The sequence below is a fragment of the Microchirus variegatus genome, assembly GCF_963457635.1.
Source record: "Microchirus variegatus genome assembly, chromosome: 16".
Classification (NCBI taxonomy): domain Eukaryota; kingdom Metazoa; phylum Chordata; class Actinopteri; order Pleuronectiformes; family Soleidae; genus Microchirus; species Microchirus variegatus.
Genome location: NC_139817.1, coordinates 2,921,313 through 2,944,813, shown reverse-complemented (window position 1 = coordinate 2,944,813; position 23,501 = coordinate 2,921,313). Strand labels below are relative to the sequence as shown.

The 23,501-nt window shown below is 39.6% G+C and overlaps 2 protein-coding genes across 2 annotated transcripts in view; one reads left to right on the top strand and one right to left on the bottom strand.

Moving 5' to 3' along the window:
• Nucleotides 1-434: 434 nt before the first annotated feature.
• Nucleotides 435-15,701, bottom strand: rftn2 (raftlin family member 2). The gene is made up of 8 exons (XM_083902957.1): nucleotides 15,346-15,701; nucleotides 5,746-5,926; nucleotides 5,541-5,649; nucleotides 4,627-5,029; nucleotides 2,422-2,528; nucleotides 2,218-2,321; nucleotides 2,044-2,125; nucleotides 435-1,184 (listed from the first exon to the last, which is right to left on the bottom strand). The coding sequence occupies exons 1-8, from the start codon at nucleotides 15,482-15,484 to the stop codon at nucleotides 1,008-1,010; spliced, it is 1,302 nt and encodes a 433-aa protein (XP_083759083.1). The 5' UTR covers nucleotides 15,485-15,701; the 3' UTR covers nucleotides 435-1,007.
• A 6,719-nt stretch (nucleotides 15,702-22,420) lies between these two features.
• The window catches only part of plcl1 (phospholipase C like 1), a gene marked incomplete at its 5' end in the record, with an annotated part of 60,883 nt that continues 59,802 nt past the window's right edge, over nucleotides 22,421-23,501 (top strand). Inside the window, one exon of the mRNA XM_083902773.1 lies at nucleotides 22,421-22,591. Coding sequence (XP_083758899.1) covers nucleotides 22,421-22,591 — 171 coding nt within the window. The remainder of the gene's footprint in view (nucleotides 22,592-23,501) is intronic.

Here is a 23,501-nt window from a genome sequence, read left to right as displayed (position 1 = left end):
ACGATTCGTCAGTACCGTCTACGCTCTCAAGAAACAAGCAGCAAAACACGAACAACGAACAAAGAATACGTAATAAAGAAAGGTTTGTGTGATAAACTACGCATCTACAGAAGAGGATTAGGGCCACACAGGAAAAAAATATTTGAATTCTGAGTTTTAAAATCGGAATTCTGAGAATAAAGTCAGAATTATGAGTTTAAAGTCGAAAATTCTAATTTTTAAAGTTGGAATTCTGAGAATAAAGTCAGAATTAGATGGAATTATGAGTTTAAAGTCGGAATTCTGATTTTTAAAATAGGAATTCTGATTTTTAGTCGGAATTCTGATGTTTAATGTCAGAATTCTGATAAAATCGGAATTCTAAGAATAAAGTCGGAATTATGAGTTTAAAGTCTAATTTTTAAAGTTGGAATTCTGAAAATAAAGTCAGAATAAAGACGGAATTAGTCAGAATTATGAGTTTAAAGTCGAAATTCTTATTTTTAAAGTCGGAATTCTGAGAATAAAGTCAGAATTAGTTGGAATTATGAGTTTAAAGTCGAAAATCTGATTTTTAGTCGGAATTATGAGTTTTAAAATCGGATTTCTAAGCATAAAGTCAGAACTCTAATTTTTAACGTCGAAATTCTGAGAATAAAGTCGGAATTATGAGCTTGAAGTTGGAATTCTGAGTTTAAAGTCAGAGCTCCTGACTCCTATACGGCCATAATCTTCTTCCGTAACATATCCAGTGTTATATTAACAAGAAACATGTAAATTCTGGATATTGTTGTGTTGAACAGATGAGGGAATGTGACGCAGATCCACTTCTACATTAAACTTCTCATTATGGCTTCGATAAAATAACGTCCTTTAACAAAAGAAAAGTGCAGCAGAGTTCATCCACTCGAGGATTCTGTGGCGCCGTCGGAGACCTCCTCACGACTTGATCTCCGTTCTAACACTGTTTTTAATAATCCTGACGTTGAAGTGGAAAAACTCCGGGTCCAGGTTTTTTTTCCACCCGCTCACATGCAGGTGACCTGGGCCTTTCCCTCGTCCTGCTCGAACCCGCCCCCGTCCTCCAGGTGGAACAGAGCGCCGGGATACTCGTGCCCAAACGCCGGGAAACCGTCGACGCCTCCCGCGGCGGGAGAAACGTCCTCCGCGGGGGCGAGGGGACGGAGACTGGGGACGGACAGAGCCTGGAGACGGAGACAAAGGTACGTTTGTGATGTTTAAGACGGCTTTCTGGTCCATAACTGGGCCTGGAAATATAGAAATGTGATTTTTCTGACCATTTAATCACTGTCTAATACTTTTTAAATGTGGGTAGACGACAAATAGTCCATTAATTAATTAGTACTGTAACATTTAGGTGAAATTATTTCCAATTGACAGATTAAATTTAAAGATATTACATGTAACATGTCTGTAACAATTAAAAAAACAGAATAATGATACATATTTAGTTTTTATTAATCAGTTACTAAATTCATTTTTTAAGTTTCAGAATTGATTAGTTTTGTTCATGCGCTAAAATGTAGGTGTAGTTAATTCTATTTAAGAGAATACATATAATACAATACATATTTTGATGATTATTAATCAAATTAAGCATAATTTTCTGAGGTTTTCAGTTTAACGTGAGAATTTTTCTCGGTTAATCAGATAAATAATCAGATTAATCGACTATGATAATAATCAAATAGTTGCAGCTTGTTTTCAGAATATATTTTAATTTATAAATTCAAAAAAGTAAAAAATACACCACGTTTCACTCATTTCGTTGCCTCGAACTTCAATTTGAATTTAAAAAGAAGCGAGTTAAAAAGTCTCACAAACAGGGTTTTCTTTATGTATATTTAGGTGCAGTTCTGATTTCGTCCACCAGGTGGCAATGCTGGCCCGACTGAAAGACACGGTATAAAGAGCAGTCCTGTTGCTCACGTCTGAAATTCTAACTCTAATTCTAGTTTTTTCACTAAATCTCATTGAACACATCTTGTCTTAAGCCCCGCCTCTCTTGGCGGTCATCATAGTGGGCGTCGGCCGCCGTCTCACCTGGTTCCTCTGTTGTCCGGCAGTTTGATTCCTGACCGGCCTCTGCAGAAACACCACCTGCTTCGTGGCCAAGTTCCCGTCACTGCACACACACACACGAACAGTTACAGTCTGAAAACACACACACATACACACACGTATGTCGCCATGGTAACGGGAGGGCGTGGCGCTCACCTGTCGTGTCGTATGATGGGCGTGGGCAGCACGCACGTGAGCAGCCAACCAAACTCGGCCAGCGTGTGGAGGAGGGGCCCGTAGTCCGTCTTCACGCTGGAGCCCTTTATTTTTCGAAATTAAACATTTTAAAAATGAAACGTTTTAAAATTTATGCAAATGTGATCGATTGTTAAAAAAGTGGGCGTGTCCATGGTTACCGACCTCGATGACCGTCCACTGTTCTACGACGATGGTGTCGTTGGCGGGAGGCGACGTGCTTCTCTCTTCGTACACAAACAAACCCTCCAGAGACCTCGGCACCGGCTCGCCTGGAAAACACGGAAACATCGCATTATTTTAGCCTAAGTATTAACTTAAAAATATATATATATTTGTTGGGATATTAGCAGATTTTTAAGTGATGTTTCGTCTAAATTTGTTCAACTGTGTCTATGAGCAAAAACAGGTAAATACCCATAAGGCTAAGTGTGGAGAAGCTCGCTATAATTTAGCGTTGATAAGGTGTTTTTTGTGATGTTTGTAATGTTTTTAAGAATTTAGAATGATGACATTCTTTACATTTTTCTATAAATACAGGTAAATATACGTATAGGCTAAGTTCTGTAAGCGTGGAGAAGCTAGCTATAATTTAACCTTGATAAAATGCTTTTTTATAAAGTTAGCAACACATTTTACCCCTGTATACATTAGCTTAAACAGGTAAATACTTGTATAGGCTAAGCTCTGTGAGCGTGGAGAAGCTAGCTATAATTTAACCTTGATAAAATGCTTTTTAGAAAGTTAGCAACATGTTAGCAACACATTTTACCCCTGTATACATTAGCAAAAACAGGTACATACTTGTATAGGCTAAGTTCTACAAGTGTGGAGAAGCTAGCTATAATTTAGCATTGATATGGTGTTTTTTGTGATGTTTGTAATGTTTTTAAGAATTTAGAATGATAACATTATTTACATTAGTTCATCTTTTTCTATAAATACAGGTAAATATGGGTATCGGCTAAGTTCTGTAAGCGTGGAGAAGCTAGCTTTAATTTAACATTGATAAAATGCTTTTTAAAAAGTTAGCAACATGTTAGCAACACATTTTATCTCTGTATGCATTAGCAAATACAGGTAAATACTTATATAGGCTACGATCTGTAAGCGTGGAGAAGCTAGCTATAACTTAACCTTGACAAAATATTTTTTATAATGTTAGCAACACATTTTACCTCTCTATACATTAGCAAATACCGGAAAATATGCGTATAGGCTAAGTTCTGTAAATGTGGAGAAGCTAGCTATAATTTAACCTTGATAAAATGCTTTTTATAAAGTTAGCAACACATTTTTCCTCTGTACACGTTAGCAAATGCAAACAAACATCCACATAAGCTAAGTGTTTTAAGTGCGGAGAAGCTAGTTAGCTATATTTTCACATTAGTAAACCATTTGTTTCAAACCGTTTTATTGTTATCCATTAATAATTAAATACTATGAGTTCTGTGTATGTGGTTTCAGCTTCTTAAATGTAAATACTTTGCTTGTTTTTGTTCTTCTTCTCTTCCAGTCAACTAAAATTCTATAGTTTGTGGACAAAAACAAGACATTTGAGGACGTTGCCATTTTTAAGGTTAGTGTGGAAATAAAACATTTGAGTAATTTTCTGGACCAAAATAATCAAACGATTGAGAAAATAATCTACACAATAATCTATAGCGCCCTGTACCAGTCATTCTGCTTCAATTACATCATGTAAAACGTATACTATGATATATTAAAGAGCCAAATCTTGGTATTTTTTTGTAATTGTTAAATTACGCAGCTGCGTTTGGTTTGTAATTTAGTGTTTTCAGTTATTTTTTGAACGATGACAACTGGAATTTTGCGACTAAAATACGCAGAACGTCCGTCAGATTTAACGTTTATCCCCTGAACTGATGTCACAACAGCTGGACACAGCTGGTCACATTAGTGGGATTATTATGTTCACACTGACGTCTTCTTCATAATCCTTCACTAAAAACGAAATAACGTGAGAACCTGTCAACAGAAATCTTTGTTTCCGTTGATTTTTGAATCGTTATTTTATCTTCTTTTTTTTTTTAGAAAAGTGAACTTGACTCTGACCTGAAACGTCCTCCGCCAGTGTTTACGTGACATCATCATCATTATTATTATTATTATTATTATTAGCACATGAATGTATATTTAACGTCCAGACCTCATGTGTACGTCTGCAGAGGAACAGGAAGTGAGGACGCCAAATATAGACGCAGTGGGAAAAACGAATAAGTCAAAACAGGAAGAGACAGATGTTTGATTTTTTCTTTTTTTCCTCTTGTTGTCTGAGTCAGATATTCATTTTTTTAATTATTTTTTTTAAAGGAGGTAAAAATAAAATTTGTACGAACTAAATCCGACCTTTGGGCGTGTCCCAGTAGACGAAGGAGTCCACCAGAGACCAGCCTCTGCGGTAGTAGGCGGCGGTCAGCTCCAGCCAGTCGGCCTCCAGCGCGCTGACCACCTGACCCTTCCTGGAGACGCGCATGGAGAGCGCCCCCTGGTGGTACTGACATGCCAGCGAGTCCAGAGGAGCGCAGCCCGGAGCCCAGGAGTGGAAGAAGACCAGTAACCTCAGGTCTACGGGGCTGCAGCACGGCGCGCTGTCCTCCTGCTCGCCGTCTCCGGGCGGCGTACGCGGCGGAGTGCGCGGCGGCGAGCGGCAGCCTCTCTTCGGACTGTGCATCCTGCCGTTAGCCACCCCGCTCACCTGCTGGAGGACGGAGCCCACGAAACGAACGCCCCCTCGAGCGCTGCTGTTCACCTGACGGGTAAAAAAAAAAAATCATAAATTTAAATAAAAAAAATGTAATAATGTGATACTATGTCGTCCAAAATCGGACAACTTTTTCAAAAAAAATTTTGGTCCAAAATTTGACAAAAAATTACATATGTCTCTAAAATGTGAATATTTTTTGAAAAAAAACTTTGGTACAAAATTTGACAAAAACAATATTTTGGGACGATTTTGTCGTCCAAAATCTGAAAATTTTTTGGGAAAATTTTTTTGTTCCAAAACGTCATACTATACTATGTAGTACGTCATACTATACTATGTAGTACGTCATACTATATTATGTCGTCCAAAATGTGACAATTTTTTGAAAAAAAAAATTTGGTCCAAAATTTGACAATAACGTCATACAATACTATGTCGTCCAAAATCTGACAACTTTTTTGGAAAACATTTTTTTGAATTTTCGTAAATCTTTCTTTTGTACGTAGGATTAGCGGTTAGCGTGGTTGCTAAGCAACATGGGAAAAACATCACTGACCCTGTCGATGAGCGCTCGGACCGTGTCGCCCGTCAGCGAGTCTCCAGGTAAAGGCCACTCCTCCACCCTGAGGACGGGGACGCTGTGACACATGGACGACATCTGTCGACTGCACACAAACACATATTCATATATTACACGCACACATATATATATATATATATATATATATATATATAAAGTTTGTTTTGTTGTGTGTCAGTACCTGGGTCTGGGACGGGCCAGGACGGCGCGGTACAGCAGGCTGAACGGCAGCGAGCGCGTGCGGCCCACGGACAGGATTATGGGATGCAGCGCGGTCAGGACGTAGCCCTGCGTGTAGTACGACTGCAGAGCCTGAGGGAGTTCACACAGCGACGCCACGTACTGGACGGTCGGACGACTTCCTGTGACGGACAGAGACGGACGGACACAAGGTCAGTGTCACAAGGTCATAATCTATTACGTTTGACAACTGTAAGTGAAAATAATCCACTGGATTGGACACTTCCTACTACAAATGTCATGTGACTCCAGTGACGCCTGAGCAAAATTTCATCTACAGGTGGCGCCACTGCAACACAATAGCGACGAAGCCCGATTCGTTGATAACTTCTTAGTTCTCGTAAAATTATAACTTCATTCATGTAATATGACGACTTTTCTTATAATATATATATATATATTATTTTTTACTTTTTTCTCTCGTAAAATTACAACTTTTTTCTCGTAAATGTATGATTTTTTTCTCGTAAAATTTTGACTTTTTTCCCGTAATATTATGACTTTATTTTTAATATTACGACTTTACTCGTAAAATTCTGATTTTTTTCTTGTAAAATTACAACTTTTTTTGTAAAATTTTGTCTTTTTTTCTTGTAAAATTAAATTTTTTTTGGTAAAATGGTGACTTTTTCTCGTAATATTATGAATTTTTTTTTAATATATATTACGACTTTATTCCTAAAGAATTCTGATTTTTTTCCTCGTAAAATTACAACCTTTTTTTCTCGTATAATAATGACTTTTTTTCTCATAAAATTACGACTTTTTTCTCGTAAAATTACGACTTTTTAATATTACGACTTTATTCCCAAAGAATTCCGAGGTTTTTCCTCGTAAAATTATGACTTTTTTAATATTACGACTACCAAAAAAAATTATAACACTAATTTAGAAATTCTTAGATGTGAAATAGTAAACATAAGTTAATCCTGGAGCTGAACTTTGCCATTTTTCTCGCATTTAGATTAAAATTTTTTGTTGCATACTTGTTTAATGTCGGTCAAGCTAAAGTTAAATATTTATATTTAAGTTTTAACTTCTATCCTCTATGACGCAAGGATGAGAACGTATAAAACACTTAAAACTGCAATGTTTTGTTTGAAAATTAATAAACGTGTCACTGTAATTCATTATTAATAGTGTGTTTATTCTTGGTGTAATGCCTCTCTTCACCAGTTGGGGGTGTAAATACAATATTTTTTGTCGTGGTGGTTTGAGCGCTGAATGAACCCTGTGCTGTTTTTGTTCAACGTCTGGCGGCGACCGTCACCGAACTTCCTGTGTCCACAAAGAGAGGCTGTTCACGGACAGACAGACGGAGAAAGACAGACACAGACAGACAGACAGACGAGAGTCCATTTACAGGATTGGAAATTTGCAAAATTGTGGATTTTTGGATTAAGATGACGTGAAGAATCTGACATGAGACATGAGTGTGTGTGTGTGAGTGTGTGTGGCAGCAGCATTCCTCGCTACAACCCCCCACATTCTCACGACCAAACACCCCAGAGAAGTGATCACTGCCCCCCTCTCTTCCCCTCCCTCCCTCTACCCTCCCTCTCTCTGTGTCACAGTAAAAGCAGTCAGGGTTAAATAAAATCCTGAAAAAGCCTCAGTTTCCAGTTCCCAGTCATTCCTGTGGCTTTCAGACGTCGCCGCCGAAGCCTGAGGTGAAGTTAAATTTAACGCGCGGTTTTATTCGCAGCAGCTGAGTGTGTGCGACACGGTGAGGAACGAGGACAACACTGAGCGTGAACGCATGAAAAACACAGGAAAAACACATGAAAACACAGGGTCAAGACCAAACTTATGATAAATTTGGTCTTTTCGATGTCATTTTGCATCTTTTTTACACCTCTTTGTGCTAATTTAGCATCACTTTGTCATCATTTTACACATTTTTGTCACGAATTTGTGTCTTTTTTTTTTTTAGCATCATCTTGTCTTTTTTGACATATTTTGAGGTCATTTTTTCACCCTATGTGGGAATTATGCACCTGTGGTCATTTGGCTTGTCCTTATTTTTTACCCTACTTTGTCACGATTTTGCATCTTTTTAACATTTGAGGTCAGTTTGCATAGATTGACGTCATTTCTCTAATGTTACGTGGGAATTATGCACCTGTTTGTGTTTGTTCTGCATGTTTTTAAGGTCACTTTTCGTGTCTTTTTGCAGTAACGCTGTGCTTATGTGCGCGTCTCTTTTCACACAGAGGTTCTGAGGTTATTATTAAACCATTTATCTTAAACCTGCGACTGTTTATTTGTGTTTTTACCAGGACTGAACGGCGTCAGTGTGGATAAATAAGAGTCGCAGTAACGATCGGGCAGCCCTGACGTCATAAACACCTCCAACCAAAGCTTTTGTTTCTGCCTTTTCTGCTGCTTTCAGGCCTCTCTCGCACCCCCCCTTAACACTGAGGCCACTGTTCAGAGGAGGAGGAGGAGGAGGAGGAGGAGGAGGAGGAGTGGACCGGCCAAAGAGAGTAAGAGAAAAAGGGGAAGTCGGGGTGGGAGGTGGTGAGAGGGTGAGTTCATTGAGCAACAGCTGAGGGCACAGAGAAAAAAATCTGAGAGTTCAGAGTCAAAAAAAACAACTGAGTTTTTACAAGATGGATTTTATGAGCTGTGAGTGTTTGAAGGTGAGAGCGCGCAGGAAAAACTGCCCGGCAACAAGGACACGAGCGAAAAACAATATCCTGTCACGCTTCCCATTATCATGTACTGGAAAAAAAGTCATTTTTTAACATATGTAAAAAAATCTATATGTTGTATATGTGGATCTGTTGAAAATATTCGCAAACCTCTTCAGGAATAATTTTCATGAATTTTTGAAATTAAAGAAATGATCCATTTGCCCTCATACACTTTGACAGTGAGCTGAGTTTAATCTAAAAAACAAAAAGTATCTCGGAATGACTTGAAATTTACCATCGTAATAGTCGGCACCGCCCTGAACAAGGTTCCGTTGAAAATATTCGGATATCTCTTAAGGAATAATTTTAGTGATTTTTTGAAAATTAGGAAATTATCCATTTGCCCTGATGCACTTTGACAGTGAGCTGAGTTTAATCTCAAAAACAAAAAGTATCTCGGAATGACTTGAAATTTACCGTCGTAATAGTCGGCATCGCCCTGAACAAGGATCTGTTGAAAATATTCGGATATCTCTTAAGGAATAATTTTAGTGAATTTTTGAAAATCAGGAAATTATCCATTTGCCCTGATGCACTTTGACAGTGAACTGAGTTTTTTCAAAAAAACAAAAAGTATCTTGGAATGACTTGAAATTTACCATCGTAATAGTCGGCACCGCCCTGAACAAGGTTCCGTTGAAAATATTTGGATATCTCTTAAGGAATAATTTTAGTGAGTTTTTGAAAATCAGGAAATCATCCATTTGCCCTGATGCACTTTGACAGTGAGCTGAGTTTAATCTCAAAAACAAAAAGTATCTCGGAATGACTTGAAATTTACCGTCGTAATAGTCGGCACCGCCCTGAACAAGGATCTGTTGAAAATATTTGGATATCTCTTAAGGAATAATTTTAATGAATTTTTGAAAATCAGGAAATTATCCATTTGCCCTGATGCACTTTGACAGTGAACTGAGTTTTTTCAAAAAAACAAAAAGTATCTCGGAATGACTTGACATTGTACATAGTAATAGTCCACGTCGCCCTGAACAAGGATCTGTTGAAAATATTTGCATATCACTTAAGGAATAATTTTAGTGATTTTTTGAAAATTAGGAAATCATCCATTTGCCCTGATGCACTTTGACATTGAGCTGACTTTTTTCAAAAAAACAAAAAGTATCTCGGAATGACTTGAAATTTACCATCGTAATAGTCGGCACCGCCCTGAACAAGGATCTGTTCAAAATATTTGCATATCTCTTAAGGAATAATTTTAATGAATTTTTGAAAATCAGGAAATGATCCATTTGCCCTGATACACTTTGACAGTGAGCTGAGTTTAATCTCGAAAAAACAAAAAGTATCTCTGAATGACTTGTAATTGTACATAGTAATAGCCGGCGTCGCCCTGAACAAGGATCCGTTGAAAATATATGGATATCTCTTACGGAATAATTTAAATGAATTTTTTTAATTCAGCAAATGATCCATTTGCCCTGATGCACTTTGCCAGATTATAGTTGGGATTAAAGCCTCCAGTGGCTTCATCTCAGACTATTAGCTCACAATATTCTTTGTGCTGCCGTCTCCACCTGCACCGTCCCACATTTATTCATCAAAACACTGTCTTTAATCTGAAATAATCCACTGTGGGGGACATCGGAGCTGCAGATTAGAGGGATAGGATAAAGAGCAGACAGACAGTTAAACTATCGGGTTATCATTAATCCCACTTTTTTCTTTCATCCCTCCCTAAATGAATCCGACCAGCGATGAATAACACAGGTTCATCACAGCTTCAGGTTAATCCATCTCTCCAGCAGATAATCCCATCCTATCGTTCACCGAGTCCTGACCCGTCATAGCAGCGCTGCCTTCAAAGGCTTTTTTAATGACGCAGAGAAAGAGACTTAAAGCGATCGATTGTGTTTTTCAAGTTCGGTTGTGTGCGATACTAACACTTAATCCCTGTTCTTATTGAAAAAAAAAAACCTTTAATCACAAACTTAATTTATTTTTTTACCAGTGGGAACAGGATTTGTTTGGTTTTTTAATCGGTGTCAGCTAAACGCTAACGCTAATCTCTTCTTCTTCTTTGTTTCCTTCTTTATTGGCAATGATGCTAATTCTGATCGCAACGCTAAGACACACACACACACACTCATCTTCTGCCTGTTAGCTTAGCCATTAGCCATGAGGAGTTTCTAACTGCAGCCACTCAGGAAAACGTGCCTGCTAACCGTAACCCTAGCCACTGACGTTTTAGATGCAGTCTCATCTGTGGCCTGATCTGTATCATTTTTGGCACAACTGTTAGCCATGACTGTTTTTAGCCAAGGCATTAGCCATGACTGTGTATGTTGTAGCAGTTAGCCATGACTGCTTTTTTAGCAAAGCTGTTAGCCATTATTTTTTTAGCATAGCCATTAGCCATGACTGTTTTCAGCAAAGCTGGTAGCAATTACTGTGTTTAACATATTGGTTAGCATGGCTGTTTTTAGCATAGCTGTTAGGCACAAATATACTCAGTTTACCCAATAGCAATGACTGTTTAGGCATAGCAGTTAGCCATGACCACTTTTAAGCATAGCTGTTAGCCATGAGTTTTTAGCAAAGCTGTTAGTCATAATTTTTTTTTAGCATAGCCATTAGCCATGACTATTAGCTGGTAACAATTACTGTGTTCAACATATTGGTTAGCATGGCTGTTTTAGCATAGCTGTTAGGCACAAATATGTTTAGCTTAGTCAGTCACGATGACTGTTTTGAGCATAGCTGTTAGCCATAAATATGCTTTGCTTAGCCACTAGCAATGACTGTTTTTGGACAACCAACATGAGATTTATTTGATTTTAATGATTTTAATTCATTTTTAGTGGCATAAAAACCACTAGCAATGAGAACATTGTTAATCGTCGTATTTTTAGCAGGTTGACCAGTTTTAAAACTCCAGCGTAAACCTGTTAATATCAGTGTGAATGAGTGTTAAATATTAAAAGAGAGTGTGTAGAGAACACAGAGAACAGGCAGACACACGCTCAGTGAAAACACCAGTGCCAGCTGGAGCACGGAGTAAAACAGGACGAGGCAGATGGACTCATTTCTCTGAATGTGGATTCTGCCAGAGATTTACTCGTCTAATACCGTGACTTTAGTTTCTCACCACTGAGGCCAAATGCTTCTGTGACTATGAGCGACCCGTCCAATGTCCAATGTGTGCCTGTTATTCAAGGGTTTCAGCCACATAACTGTCACATTTCTACCAATACCTTGCATTTATTATCAAAACAATTGGACGGAAATGCTAATGCTATCTTTAAAGTTCGGTAACTTATGTAGCTTAAAAACAGAAAAGATCAATAATGATGACGATGCTTTTAAAGTCAGCCTGTTTCCTCACTAACACACACACACACACACACACACACACACACACACACACACACAGAGTGAACAACAATACACCACAGTGGGCGACGTGCCAGGTTAGCGCTAATTAGCTCGGGGGGGAAAGTTATTAGCCATTAGCTGCTTTGATCTGTGGCTGCAGGCTTCACGTTCACGTCTCAGCGAGAGGAAGGAAAAACCAGGCCAAGCTGTGTGTGTGTGTGTGTGTGTGTGTGTGTGTGTGTGTGTGTGTGTGTGTGTGTAACAGTCAATGTCAGTGTCCCAGAAACGTTTGAAGGCCACTGCAGGATGTAGCACAGGCTAAGATGGAGGACGGCGGTTGTGTCCTAGTATCACGACATTGAGGCTCATTCGTTCATTTCCATGTCACTTCGTCACCAGTGGTGATTGTTGGTCTTTGAAGCTCATTTCAGGTTCAGTTATTTATACATTAATTCTGACATAGATTCAGTACTTTTACATTTACATATACAAGTAAATGTAAATGTAAAAGTGAATATGCTATACTAGTGTTTTTATGGACAGTGTATGTGCACACATGAAAGTGTTCTGTATCACAGAGTAAACTGTCTGCAGACTTCATCACTAAACCCATTGACTCCCAGATACTACTACTAAGAAAACTACTAAACTACTATCAAACTATTACTAAACTACTACCAAAACAACCACTAAAACAACTACCAAAACTATTAAACTACCACTAAAATGACAACTACCAAAACTATTAAACTACCACTAAAACTACAACTACCAAAACGATTAAACTACTACTAAAGCGACAACTAAAACTATTCCCTAAGCTACCTCTAAAACGACTGAAATGACTACCAAAACTAGTAAACTACCACTAAAACGACTACCAAAACTATTAAACTACCACTAAAACGACTACCAAAACTATTAAACTACCACTAAAATGACTACTACTAAAACGACTACCAAATCTATTAAACTACCACTAAAACGACTACCAAAACTATTCAACTACCACTAAAAGGACGACTAAAACTACTATCTAAGCTACCACTAAAACTACTAAACAATTACCAAACGTACTACGAAACGACTAACATAATGACTACCAAAACTACTAAACTACCACTAAAACGATGACTAAAACTTCTACCTAAGCTACCACCAAAACTACTACTAAAGCATTTACCAAATGTACTACGAAATGACTAACATAACGACTACCAAAATGACTAAACTACCACTAAAACGACTACTAAACTACCACTAATCCTACGACCAAAACTACTAAACTACTACTAAAACTACTAATCTACAACTAAAACTACCACCAAAACGACCAAAACTGCCACTAAAACTACTACCAAACTACCACTAAAACGACTACTAAACTACCACTAAAACTACCACCAAAACTACAGCTAATAAAACAGTGTATTGTTGACAGTGTATGTGTACGTGGTTTTTTTTTCGTGCGGAGGCTGCTACGGGAATATTACGTCGATTTTTGCTCAAAGGCAGAAGAACAAACTTGTCTGAAAAAAAACAATTAGGTGAAAACATCTGAGCAGGTTATGTAACTGTGTGTGTGTGTGTGTGTGTGTGTGTGTGTGTGTGTGTGTGTGTGTGTGTGTGTGTGTGTGTGTGTGTGTGTGTGTGTGTGTTCAATGTTCCAACACAAACAAACCCTGGAGCAGAGAAAGTCTGAAAAACCTCCTGCTCACCGTCCTTTTATCAACATGAAACTCTGTGAGTTCATTTAACTTTATTTAAATGATGTAAACGAACAAAAGAACATGACTCGTGTATTTTCACGCGCATGTAAACAGGGAAAATTGTCCTTTCTAATCTGAATTATTCACGGACATTACTCCATATAACTAGAGATTAACAGGTAACGATAATCCCGTGTGAATTGGTCTTTTTTTTCCTTTTTTTTTACGTAGAAAAGACAGGATCTGGAAACATTCCTCACATTCCCTCCATGATTCACGATGAGCCGTTCATCACCGCTTCCTTCCAAACAACAATCACGTGACGTGACGGGATTATATTTAAGGAAGCTCCAAAACCATCTCAGATTATCACACCTGTTTAAATTAGATTATGTCCCTCCAGTGTGATTTTTGTGTGTGTGTGTGTGTGTGTGTGTGAGAGAGAACTAGATTAATGTGTGACCTATTTCCAGATTGGCTCTTGGTCGTAGCGTGTTAGCAGGAAAAGTGACAGGATTATAAATTCTACATTAGCCTCGCGCTCTCACGGCGTCTGGAGCGGATTTGACTTTATTTACTGAAGAAGTTTTACAGCCAAATAAACAACACGGGAATGTTACACAAACACACACACACAAGCACTTTAAGGGCTTTTCTTTACGTGGTGAAAAGGAAAATGTGGAGTACGACACGAGGAGAGTTAATCCTGATCCATTTTCCCTTCATTAGACCATTAATCTGTCATTTAACTGGCAGCAAATCAACGCGCGAGTCATTTTTCTGTAACGGAAATGTGGAATTCTTCACTTTGAGTCATTTCTGTGAAGAATACGTCAAAAAATATGTCTCGTTTACTGTTTATCTGTCAATTTGAGCACAAAATGCATTAAAAGGTGTCACCAAATCAACTCAAATCCATAGATTATTTCCATTTTGAGTGATTTTTGAGTAAAGAAAACATATTTTTTTAATCAATAGACAGTTTTGAGTCCAAGAAAATGAACAAAATGTGTGTTTTCAGCTCCTGCAAAGACATTTAAACATTATTTTGAGTAATTTTAGTAAAGAAACTAATACTTTATGTATGTAATAACAATAATTTACAGCTCGTTTTTACTCAGTTGTCGAGATATTTCTAGTTTTCTGCTGTAAACGTCCATATATTTGAGCACAAAAGACATTTGAAGGCGTCGCCAAACAAACACTTAATCAACAAATCAAAGACGCCGTGAACAGATGAATCAATCGTTTGTTCTCTGATTAATCACTCGATTATTGATTGATTGATTGATTGATTGATTCAACAATAGAAGGAAACACTGGGGCTGTTTCCTCACGTCTATCATTCATCAATTTAATCAACATTGTGATACAAAACAGAGAAAAAGCTTCAAAATCACAATTACATTTTTTTTATAAAAACAAATATCCATATATAGTTTGAAATTTCAATAATTTTTTAACATTATTTTGTTTATAAAAGTTTAAATTCTAAGATATGTATTGTATGATGCCACAACTCAAATTAATGAAGTTTGTCTTATTGCAATTGATGAATTTACCAAATTAAAGTTAATCTGCAGCTATTTTTGAGTCAAATATTAGTGTTTTCAACAAAAAAGTCCTAATCTTTGGTTTTAATACATTTCAGTAAAATTTATCCTACTTTTATGATCATTTTTAGACAAAAATCCGTATCTACAAACAACAGAATAACCTTTATTTACAGCCATGATGATCCATGAACAGAATTAAATAATCCGATTAATTTGATTTAATCAATAATAAAGAATATTCTCGTACCTTCTAAGCTGAAGTCCAGCAGCACATACTCGTACACTGTGTCTGTTTTGGTCTCCACCTGCGCTCTCTTCAGGGTGGAGTAGATCTTCCCGGGGCTGCTGTCCTCCGGGTCCTCCAGCTTCCTCAGGCCGCAGCCCATGACCTCAGAGGCGGGCACACGGCCGCTGCTCTTCCCGGTCCTCCCGGTTCCTCTTGATGCCCGCTTTCTGCTCCTCCAGGAGCCGCAGAAACACTCGCGCACCCTCGCTGGTTCCTTACTTCAACAACACCGCTCACATCACCTTCGAGGGTCCCGCTTTTATTTCGATCCAAACCGAACCAGGACCAGGACCAGGACCAGAACCAGGTCACTGACCAGAACCAGACAGGGGGGGGGAGTCCCTCACTCAGTATCCCGCCGGAGAGGCTGCAGGTCCGGAGCGTGGAGGAGGAGGAGCCGCTCTCTCTCTCTCTCTCTCTCTCTCGAAACTTTTTCCTCCCACCGTTAAGTCAACGAGATTCCACTTCCTTAAGGCTTTTCAAAATAAAAGACCAAAAAAACATATGTTACCGTGATTTATAGTGCGTTCCTCTCCAGTGGGCATTTCCGACTTCGGAGGGGCGTGGCTCCCAGATATTACGACTACTAAGACAACTACTAAACTACTATCAAACTATTACTAAACTACTACCAAAACTACCAGTAAAACGACTACCAAAACTACTAAACTACCACTAAAACAACAACTACCAAAACTATTGAACTACCACTAAAACAACAACTACCATAACGATTAAACTACCACGCAAACAACTACCAAAACTATTAAACTACCACTAAAACAACTACCAAAATTATTAAACTACCACTAAAACAACAACTACCATAACGATTAAACTACCACGCAAACAACAACTACCAAAACTATTAAACTACCACTAAAACAACTACCAAAATTATTAAACTACCACTAAAACAACAACTACCAAAACGATTAAACTACCACTAAAACGACTCCCTAAGCTACCTCAAAAACTACTACTAAAACAATTAATTATTATTTACAATTAATTAAACTGAGATAACGACACTTTACGTAGTATTTAACGTAGCATTGTCTGCGTTTGAAAAAATTAGCTGGAATATTTGTACGACTCCGTTAACGTGAAACAAATAAGACAGAAGCACAATTAACAGTAAAAGTAGCAGTAGAGTGTTTTTATTGGCAGCCATCTTAGAATCCTCTTAGTGTGTTCCAGTTGTATAACAACAATAAAACATAACTTTTACACTATTGTTTCGGATTAAAAACCTATAACCTATAACTATGGAGGACTAAACCTGACGTAATAATACATAAATAAATAAATACAGGAATAAATAAATACATGAAAGTGAACAGAAATGTAGAAATATATGTAAAGCATTTATTTATTCCTATATTTATTTATTTATTTGTTCCTGTATTTAATTATGCATTTATTTATTTATTTGTTTATTTATTCCTGTATTTATTTATTTATTCCTGTATGTATTTATTTATTTATTCCTGTATTTATTTATTCCTGTATGTATTTATTTATTTATTTATTATTACGTCAGGTTTCGTCCTCCATACTACACTGCTGTCTTTTATTTTGAAGTCCAAACTCATGTCCGGTGTCGTGGCGTCTCACGGTCGTAAACTTGACCTAGTGAAGTTTTCGCTGGAGGAGAAAAGTTCCAGTGAACGTGTTTTTTCTACCACAATAACGCGCTTAAACACCGTTTATTTTATTCACTTTGTGACAATAAAGTGAATGAGGTTAAAATTGTAAACACTTCGTCTGTGAAAGGGGGCGGGGCTTAGAGCTGTGGCGCGTCACTGCCGCCATGATTCTCCTCATCCGTTCATCATGTTTAAATATGACTGAAGAGTTCATGTCCTCATTATTAACACTTTTTTAAAGGGTCATTTGATGACGCCACAACTCAAATTAATGACATTTATTTAAATATAGTTTGCGGGTCAAATATTAAGTTGTAATTGAAGTATTTTAAAGTTTAAAAAAACATTATATAGTCCAGTAAAATGATGTCCTAAATGTCTCTGCCCCGCCCCCTCAGCCATCTGCTCTCTTCTTTTTCTTCTTCTTCTTCTTCTTCTTCCCTGACATAATAACCAGTGAGTAATTCAATCTGAGACCGTTAATCTGTTTGGATTAACTCTCGCGGCTCCTGTAACTCGAAGCCCGACTTCTTGTTCCGCCGCTATATCGCGAATCCGCCGCGACATCCGGAGCAGAACATGTGGCATCAAACCTGTGACCCTGTGACCTCTGACCCCCCCACTTTCACACTGCTGACCTCTGACCTCTACCTCTCACTGCCTCCCACCTCAGACTCTCTTAAAGAGCTCAGCTGAACTCATTAGTGAAAGGAAGGATGGATGTAAAGTAGATCACCAAACCCCACAGGGAGCTGCTGGTCCACTGCTGCCTCGTGTGGTCACTTTGTGTCACTGAGGTCAATCTGAACAAAGAATTTTAAAAGCCGAATTCACTAAAATGAGACATTTGAAGTTAGTGATGGAGGCAGCAGTGGATCAACGACTCCTGTGAACTCCTGTGTCACTGTTATGTTAAAATCACAGGTTTTCTCTATGGGGTTTGGTGCAGGGAGAGTGAGCGGTTTACAAACTTCAGTTTCCTGTTAGAAAAGTCTGTCTAACAGTGGGATAAATTGACAAATAATATTTTTGAGACATTTAACAACATATATCTTTGTTTTTTTTAAACTGAAAACTGAAGTTTGTAAACCACTCACTCTCCCACACCAAACCCCATAGAGAAAATCATCGATTTTAGCTCGCAGTTACACAGGGAGCTGCTGGTCCACTGCTGCCTCGTGTGGTCACTTTGTGTCACTGAGGTCAATCTAAACAAAGAATTTCAAAAGCCGAATTCACTAAAATTAGTCATTGTAAGTTAGTGATGGAGGCAGGTTTTCTCTATGGGGTTTGGTGCAGGGAGAGTGAGTGGATCGGAAACCAACCAAATATCAATCTGGAACGTACCAGTGTTTGACCACAGAGGGCAGTAGAGTGTATATTTAGCTACATTCATATTGATAATGTCAATACTTAATGCATAATCTGGATTAAACTTGTGTTTACATGTCATTTAAATATTCTCCGATGACGTCATCGCGTCGCACGGTGAGGTCAGAGGTCGTCGTAGGTGTTTAATGGACTGCTGTGGAAGGTGTTCAGTTTCCTTCCAGCTGTGTGTGTGTGTGTGTGTGTGTGTGTGTGTGTGTGTGTGTGTGTGTGTGTGTGTGTGTTCAGTGAAGGAGGGCGTTGGGTTTCCTCCCCGCCACGTCTTGGCCCCGGGTGGAGCTTCTGAACGGACGCGGTTTCCTGCCCGAGTTATTTTTGGAACGTCCTGCAACATCTGTGTGTGTGTGTGTGTGTGTGTGTGTGTGTGTGTGTGTGTGTGTGTGTGTGTGTGTGTGTGTGTGTGTGTGTGTGTGTGTGTGTGTGTGTGTGTGTGTGTGTGTGTGTGTGTGTGTGTGTGTGTGTGTGTGTGTGTGTCTGCGTGTGCGTGTGTGTGTGTGTTCACGGAGACCCAAAACCTGGTCCTAATGAGGCAGAACCTCCTTTTTACTTCAAACATAAACATATAAATCTTAACTTTAACCCGACCCAGTGTTTGGGAACCACTGCTCGATATAATAATGTCATATAAATATATAAATAATATGTATATATACGCACACACACATACATATAAATACAGTCAGTACACAGTTAATATTGTGTACAAGGATTTCCTCGTTTCCTTATTTCATAACTCCACTCATGAACCCAGCTGCTTCCTTCCTTCCTTCCTTCCTTCCCTCCCTCCTCTTTCCTTCCTTTCATTCATTCATTCATTCATTCATTCATTAAAAAGTGTTAATGTGACTGAAACACACTCACACACTCATTTCATTGATGAACGTGTGTGTGTGACTCCTAGCAATAGCAGCAGAATTAGTATTTTTTACACAAATACATATACTATATACACATATATTTCACACACAAAAAAAAGCAGGTGAACAATATAATAAATAAAATCTAGATTGTGTTTGTCTTCAGTCACACGGATCATTATCACTCTGTCTGTGTGTGTGTGTGTTGGTTTGTTTGCTGATGGCGCCATCTACTGGTGACTCATATAATCGTCGAGGAAGTGGAATTTTCTCCTGAAAGAAAAAATCCCATATTTAAATATTTAAATTACGTGAATGCAAATGAGTTGATGATTAATTGACACACACACACGCACACACACACACACTTAATCATCAATTATTTCTGATAATTTGTCAATTGATTAAGTGTTTTTTTTGTTTGTTTTTAATGTTTTTCCATCTTCCATCTTCCGTTTGTAGACATGTGAGGACGTGAGGACAGATGGACACGGATTATCTCATGTACATTTTAAACTACGGTGTCCTGGAGGAGACACACCAAAACTCAAACCCTCTTTGTCCTTATTGATTTGTCCATTCAGGCTTCTGTACAAACACGGTGGGACAACATGGAGGAAGAAGAAGAAGAAGAAGACTGTTGTCACGGCAACGGACTGTAAGTAAACACACTGTGGCGATAATGACTGAATTTAAAGGTGCGCTACGTAACCTGATCTTCATATTTTAGGGATTTAAAGTCTTTATTAAGTCAACGTTTCACTTTATTTACTCGGTTGTTGATAATAATAATAATAATATACTTTTATCCCTCAAAGTCAATGATAAATCCTTCATGACCTCTGACCTCTGAGCCCCTGTGAAGGTGTGTGTGTGTGTGTGTGTGTGTGTGTGTGTGTGTGTGTGTGTGTGTGTGAGAGACACACACACAGATGTAGAATGTGTTACCTCGGTGACGTCTCTCAGAGTTATGTGTTCACCTTCACTCTCTCACTTCACTGTCAGAGTCAAAAATAAAACTTTACTCCACGTGTTACTACACACACAACACACACACACACACACTAAATCTCTCTCTCTACCACAGGGGGCGCTGTTGTCTCCCCGGCCCTGACCTCTGACCTCTGACCTCCAGAGACACAGACAGCGGTGGCTGATGATGAATAATATAAGAGAGTTTTATTGAAGCTTCGGCCTGAAAACTAATGTTTACTGATGTGACTGTGATGAAAGGTCAGAGGTCACTGGAGCATCTGAGGACACACTGAGGACAGAGAGGACACACTGAGACAGAGAGGACACACTGAGACAGAGAGGACACACTGAGGACAGAGAGGACACACTGAGACAGAGAGGACACACTGAGGACAGAGAGGACACACTGAGACAGAGAGGACACACTGAGGACAGAGAGGACACTGAGGACAGAGAGGACACACTGAGACAGAGAGGACACTGAGGACAGAGAGGACACACTGAGACAGAGAGGACACACTGAGACAGAGAGGACACACTGAGACACACTGAGACAGAGAGGACAGTAATGAAAGGTCAGAGGTCACTGGAGCATCCTGGGGACACTGACAGTTAGGAAGTAGATTTTGGGATTATATGTAAAATTTTGAATTTTAAGGAGATTTTGGGATTTTAAGTAAATTTTGAATTTTAAGTAGATTTGGGGATTATAAGTAAAATTTGGAATTATAAATAGATTTTTGAATTCCAAGTAGATTTCAGAAATATTAAGTAGATTTTAGAACTATAAGTAGATTTTGGAAATTTAAGTAGATTTTGGAACTATAAGTAGATTTTTGTCCTACCGGGTGTCACCTTAGGGGGCGCCACTGAGCCATTTTGCATCACTTTTGTTTCAGTCCTGACTCGTCCATTTTCACTAATGTAAAGACTGAACCTTTAGGAAGAAAGAAAACAATGATGAAATCAATACAAACGATTAAAAATTAAAGTCTTAAACTTTAACTTGTTACAAAGTAAACTAGCAGAGGACTAGTTACTATAACTATAACTATAACTATAACTATAACTATAACTAGTGACTAGTTTTCAGTAACTTTCCCAACTGTGTTTAAATGTGATGTTACTAAAAACACAAAGAAGTAAACTGAAGAGTCTCTGTCTCTACCTGAGCACGCGACAATCCACCAATCACGCCCTCGCGCTGCCTCCCAATCTCTCAGCGGCGGCGCGCATTGGCGGCGCCGCGCGTCGGTCATGATCTCGGGCGGCGCGTGGGAGGAGCTGGCGGAGGAGGAGGAGAGGAGGAAGGAGGGAGGAGGAGGAGGAGGAGGAGGAAGAGAGGGAGGTGAGTCTCTGTCTGTCAGTGGTGTTTCCTCTGCGCTCGTGAAAAGTCCACTGTGTCCTCGCGCGCTGTTGCAAAACACAAGCCGAGGCGCGTGCGAGCCGAGCGGCCGCGTTCAGTGCGAGCGAAGCGGCGCGTGACGCGGCGGCGGCGGCGGCGGCGGCGCTCGTGGATCTGAAGCAAAGGTTCGGTGACCTTTGACACCGAGAGAGAGAGAGAGAGAGAGAGAGAGAGAGAGGGGGTCATGGCAGCGCTGGATTGTTTTCAAACATTTCTCTTCCTCTCCTCCTCCTCCTCCTCCTCTTCTTCATCACTCCTCCTCCTCCTCGCGCACTGAAAAGCTGCGGAAGCGCGCGTGCCTCCTCAGCGCGGACCAGACACCGGGGACACCGGGGACACCGGGGACACCGGGGACAGACACCGGGGGGAACAGTGAGGGACTTGTTGCGCGTCCTCGGTCTCAGTTTTCATCCAAAAGCGGTCGCGGCTGAACCTGCGCCTGCGCGTCACGCTGAGCGCGCGCGGAGCGGAGCGGAGAGAGAGAGAGAGAGAGAGCGCGCGTGGACTGTGAGGATCGATGATCTGACTCTGATGTCTGATCATCACCGATCACATCTGATCGATCATTAGCGTCGGCTCCACAGAAGCTGCTGCTGCTGCTGCCGCTCCACGCGCTTCCTCTGCGCCTTTAAATGGCAGCCGCGCTCCGCAAACTTTACTCAGGTCTGATCCAAAGACTTGACTAGTTTCTATTGTTTGTTTTCTTTTCTTTTTAAAAGCCGCTTCTCCTCCGTGACGTCATCACCATCATCATCATCATCATGTCGGAACGCGATGGAGACGGCGACGGAGCGCCGGACTTCATCCCGCCCAGGGTGTCCCGCGGCCGGCGGAGCGGCGTCATCCTCCCCGGCGGCGGCGGCGGTCCGGACTCGGACACCATCCTCCTGGAGTCCGTGAAGGCAGCACCGCGCAGGAGCAGCATCATAAAGGTCAGAGGTCACGCGTTTACTTCTTCTTCTTCTTCTTCTGCTTGTTGTTGTTGTTGTTGTTATGGAAAACCCAGCTGGGTCAAATCCAACTTTATTTATAGTCTCTGTCTCAGTTTTCATCCATAAGTCGTCGCCGCTGGACCTGCGCGTGCGCGTCATGCTCTGATTCTGAGCGCGCGCCGAGCTGGGTCTGCACAAAATGGACAAATATTGCTGTAATAAGAAAAACACACGTCTTTTTTTATACCGAATTCTGGCATAAAGATTGGAGAATGTGTCAGAAATAGCACTAAAAAAAGAAATATGACAATGTTGTCAACACTTTGGAGTAATAATGAAAGATATTGGCAGTAAAAAACAGCAGTTTGGAGTCAAACTGGAGTAATAATGAAAGATATTTGTCAAAATGTTTGGAGAAAAGCTGCGGAAAGCAACGTCAGACGTGTGAGCGCGTCGTTTGTGCCGAATTCGAGTAAAACGGCTGTAAAAAATAGGAAATAGTCGCCAAGCTGTGCCAAAAACAATGACTTGGAAGCTGTCAATGAGTAAAATAGTCCACCTGTTCACATGTAAAGTTACTATAATGAGAACACTTTGTCTTGGACTGTGTGGAACAGTCCGTCTCCTGGATTTGGAGTAAAAAAACTGGTGTAAAAATAACATACTTGCACAAAATAAGGGGCTACGTTTGCCAAAAAAGTGGTGCCAAAATCAGAAAATGTTGCACAATTTGGATAAATCGTGCCAAACACTTTGATATAACGATGTCGTCAACGAGTCTAATCGTCTTGTTTCTTCGCGTTCAAGGCTGAGTTTGAAGGGAAATTGAAGGATTTTTTGGCACAAAATGTGGACAAATTGTGCCAAAAAACCACGAGTTTGGCACAAATAGCTGCAGCAATAATGAGGG

Excerpts from the sequence above, each read along its gene's own strand:
- rftn2 (XM_083902957.1), bottom strand. The coding sequence starts at position 15,484 with ATGGGCTGCGGCCTGAGGAAGCTGGAGGACCCGGAGGACAGCAGCCCC. Across the intron at positions 5,030-5,540 it reads TCCGAGCGCTCATCGACAGG|GTGAACAGCAGCGCTCGAGG; the intron begins GTCAGTGATGTT and ends TTTACCCGTCAG. Across the intron at positions 2,322-2,421 it reads AACAGTGGACGGTCATCGAG|GGCTCCAGCGTGAAGACGGA; the intron begins GTCGGTAACCAT and ends CGAAAAATAAAG.